At 41.3% G+C, this 4,367-nt stretch overlaps 1 protein-coding gene across 1 annotated transcript; it reads right to left on the bottom strand.

Moving 5' to 3' along the window:
• Nucleotides 1-3,145: 3,145 nt before the first annotated feature.
• On the bottom strand, nt 3,146-3,667 carry LOC111726380 (DNA dC->dU-editing enzyme APOBEC-3C-like). The gene has a single exon (XM_023515012.1). It carries the CDS (start codon nt 3,665-3,667, stop codon nt 3,146-3,148), a length of 522 nt encoding a protein of 173 aa, XP_023370780.1.
• Between the last annotated feature and the right edge of the window lie 700 nt (nt 3,668-4,367).

Genomic DNA, 4,367 nt, shown 5'->3' with positions numbered 1-4,367 from the left:
AGTATTTCCCAAACTATGTGCCTGGGAACACGAGTTCCAGGAAATGCTAATCTGTACTCAAAAAGGAATAAAGGTTCTGTGGTGCTGATTCATAGCACATATTAGCATATTAAAGGCTGTGAGGAGTCACACAGCTTAAAAATAAATAAAAGATTTCAGGCCTTTATTTATTGGTCCTACTTAATGAGATAGGGGAAGACTTTTTCACCATGTGTGTATATATTAACACTTCCCCTGCTCCCAGAGAATAAAATGTAAATGAAGTCTAACATTTATGGAGTTTTACTTACTCTTTTGTTGAAACTCTCAGCACTAAAATAAAGTATGTATACCAGGTCCATAGCACCACCATGCCAGATTATTTTTGTAATACCAAGCAATACTGAAACTCTCTACAGTGTGCTCATTTATTTGAAATGACACACTAATTTTGACATTACCTATTTTGTGCCCACCTACCTTTCAAATTGTCGTTACTTATGGATCTTATGGTTGTATATATTTTATTTTATTAATTAATTAATATTTTTGATACAGAGTCTCCCTATGTTGCCCTCAGTAGAGTGCGGTGATGTCACAGCTCACAGCAACCTCAAACTCTTGAGCTTAAGCAATTCTCTTGCCTCAGCCTCCCAAGTAGCTGGGACTACAGGTGCCTGCTACAATGCCTGGCTACTTTTTGTTGTTGTTGTTGTTGTTGCAGTTGCCATTGTTGTTTAGCTGCCCCAGGCCAGGTTCAAATCCAACATCCTCAGTGTATGCGGCTGGCACCTTAACCACTGTGCTATGGGCACTGAATCATTATTTATTTATTTTTGAAGTTTATAAATCTTTTATTCTTTTTTTAAAGTAAATTTATTTTAGGTTAATGTGGGGGTACAAGCCACCATGTCAAAATATTTGATTTAGTTAAGTAGAGTTCATCTGGTGGTTATGTCCCACACACAAAAGGTGTGCCACCTCCCCTCCTCAACCCCTGACAGTGTATACATTTTATTTTGTTAATGAGTTCTGTTCAGCACTCCACAAGCTCACCTGAGCAAGGGAGAACATTCAGAGAGTATCCATCATGTCAACATTATCAAGACTCTGTTCTTCTCTTTAGACTTTTTATTAATGGAGTATTTACTAAGCACTGCTCCCTGCTTAGAGCCAGGACCTCTGTTATACATGGAAAGTACCAGGGAGAACAGACAGAATGAGCTTATGAAGCATTACATGGATTCCAATATAGTTAGGCAAAAGCACGTGAACAAACTCAATAATCAAATACTGAGACAGGGTTTTAAAATAGGAGGGAGGAGCTGAGACATAAGGAAAGAGGGTGCTTCCTGCTGGAGGTGAAGTGGTCAGCAAGGAGGTAAGGACACTTAAACTGAGATATTACAATGACAAGGAGCTGGCTAAGACAAGACAGTAAGGAAAGATGCTTGTTCCAGGAGGAAAGAAAGGCAAGACTAATGGCTTAGTGGTAGGAAACAACTTCCTAAAGAACTGAAAATGGGTCACATGGTCGATCCATAGTGTCTGATGGCCACAAGAGGCAGGAGTCCGCGTGTGCACAAATCACTCAGATTTTATGAGGCCACCTGGGGACTTTAACTGAGAGAGCAACATGATCAAATTCATGTTTCAAAGAATTTCCCCCAGAGTGGAACGCACTCCCAAATGTTAAAAGTTTTGTTAAGAGAAGAGTGGGCATTTAAAAATAGTTCTACTACCTGAAAAATACAGATTACATATTTATTCTTCTCCCCTTATAGTATCTGTCAGTTCTGTGAACCGCTGGGCCTGGATGAAGGGCCATTCCAGTCTGGGTTGTCTCCACATCCAGGACCTGTGTACCTTTATGTTTTAGGGAACGCCCAGGGGTTGGGGTGTCTGGGAAGATGTTTAGGGCAGTCCTGGAGCTTGTTTTGGGGGGGGAACCTATCCCTTACCCCCATCTCCTTCTTCCTGGCTAGTAAACCTTCATAGGATCTCCACTCTAGCCAATTTTGAGCTTAGCAGCTCACAAAAAAATCTCTGTTAAAGTATTAATCGGTCATTACGATGTTAAAAGATCCCCTGAAGTGTGATCTCTATCAAAAGCACTTATATTTTGAAAGGTAATTCTTTCGGAATTATCTGAATGGACAATAAACTCCACAAGAACAGTAACTTGGTTTGTATAAAAATATTTTTAAGATTTACTTAAATTCTCAAAATTAAGAATTTCAGCCTTAAAAAACCAAAAAACCCCAAACAAAAAAGAATTTCATCTTTATTTAAATAATTTTAATTTTAATGTTGATAGTCAATTAGAATTTGTATTTTATCTTTTAATTTCAATAAATGATTTTGAGTACTTTATTTTTTTTCCCTTTAATGTTGTATTTGGGAAGAGAAAATTAAAATTCAGAACAAAGAGAAGGTGGGGAGTTTTATAAAAAGGGGAAATGTTAGCTATTGCTCTTCCAGAAGGTCCACTGGCACTGGTAAGGGTTCGGAGTGCTGGCAAGTTCCACCGGTAGCAGCAGCGGTGGGTGACCATCCTGGACTGGAGCAGGTCATCTCAAGGCTGAGAATCTTCTTCAGCTGGGTAACCAGTAATTGATAATTTTCATTGAATTGGTACCAAGGCATGAATTGCATTCCCGAATTATACACCAACTTGGCCCAACATGATGTGCACTTTGGCCCCTTCCTGAAACACCCTGCGAAGGCCCTGCTGGATTTCTGGGCGATATATGTAGTAGAGGCAGGCAGCAAAGATGGTCAGGCTCACGTTTGGGTTACTGGTCAGAAAGCTAACCACGTGCCATGCACAGTGAGTGCAGAGACTCCAGGATATGTACCAAGTGACCTCATAGTGGTGGTCAGGGGGCATCTCCTTCCGGGACCAAGTCAGGGAGCCCACTTCTGCATGCGGAGAGGTCCTGGAAAATCTGGTTTCAGAAGACCCCCCCCACACACACCCCGTAGAAGGAGCCAGGTGAGTTGCTGTTCTCGTTTTCTTTCACCTCAAAGCACAGCCAGGTGTCCTTCTGACCACAGGGGACAGGTGTGTTGTTGAACTGCTTGTAGAATGTGTTTGGAGATATTCGCTCCATTGGGTCACTGAGAATCTCATTCAGCGGGGTGACCAGGAACTCATAATTTTTCTTCAGTCTGTTCCAATGTGTGACCCTACATGTCCCCAGTGGTCCACAAAGTTTTCCCAACAGTGTTGAAATTCTTTAGAGGACATGACGTACACCTGGGTCCCTTCCTCAATCATCCTGAGCAGCCCCTGGTGGTAATCCTGTCTCCAGAAGTAGTAAATGCGGGCAGTGTAGATGGTCAGGCTCACGTTTTCATGTGTGGCCAGAAAGGCGGCCACTTGCCACGCACAGTTGGCACAGGAACTCCAGGACATGTACCAGGCGATCTGGTAGAAATGGTGATGGGACAGTGTGGGCCTGACCCCGGTCAGGAAGCACAGTTCTGTGTGCCAAGGACAATATCGAGGGCCCTGATTTCGAAAGACCCCACTGTAGAAGGAGCCAGGTGAGTTGCTGCTGGTTGTTTTCACTTCAAAGCACAGCCAGGTATCACTGTGGCAAGAGAGGAAGGGTCTGTTGTTAAAGTGGCAGTAGAATGTTTTCAGATACATTTGCTCCATCGGGCCTCTGATCTGTGGAATCATCCTGCAGCCTTGTCCCTGCCCTCCTCTTTGTCTGGGGCAGTAAGGTTTCATTTTGTGGTTCCGTAGCCCTTCTATTTTGATTACTTTAGAAGGAAAATACCTTCTCTTCTTTTGAAAATTTATGAAAGTTTTTATACTTTTTCTTTTTTTGCATTTACTTTAATTTATAGATTTGATAAAAATATGTTTAAGTATATAAACTTTGAATATTATTTAATTTTTTCATCCTTTAAGAATGAGTATAATTTGTAACTGTGACAGAAATTGAAAATACAAAAGTAGAGTTTATAAAAGAAAAAAGGTAGAAAGAAAAAAAGGAAATCTTTAGAGCAGCAGTCTGTCCAAATTTTCAAAAACTACTAAAAAGAAAAGTGAGCAGGCTGCTGTCAGTTATAACATACATAAAGTTTATTAATAGGACTTTAAAAATTATTTTTAATGGCTGGACATGATGGCTCACACCTGAAATCCTAGCATTCTGGGAAGCTGAGCTGGGTGCATTGCTTGAGCTCAGGAGTTTGTGATCAGCTGGAGTAAGAGAGAGACCCTGTCTCTACTGAAAATAAAAAAAAAAAAAAACTCGCATTGAGGCTCATGCCTGTACTCCCAGGTACTTAGGAGGCTGAGGCAAGAGGATCACCTGAGCCCAAGAGTTTGAGGTTGCTGTGAGCTATGATGGCACTCCACCAATGGCAATAGA

This window comes from Otolemur garnettii, unplaced genomic scaffold (assembly GCF_000181295.1).
Source record: "Otolemur garnettii isolate 467f Iridium unplaced genomic scaffold, OtoGar3 scaffold00063, whole genome shotgun sequence".
Taxonomy (NCBI): Eukaryota; Metazoa; Chordata; class Mammalia; order Primates; family Galagidae; genus Otolemur; species Otolemur garnettii.
The sequence above is the reverse complement of the archived record's forward strand: the minus strand, read 5'-3'. Positions and strand labels throughout refer to the sequence as shown.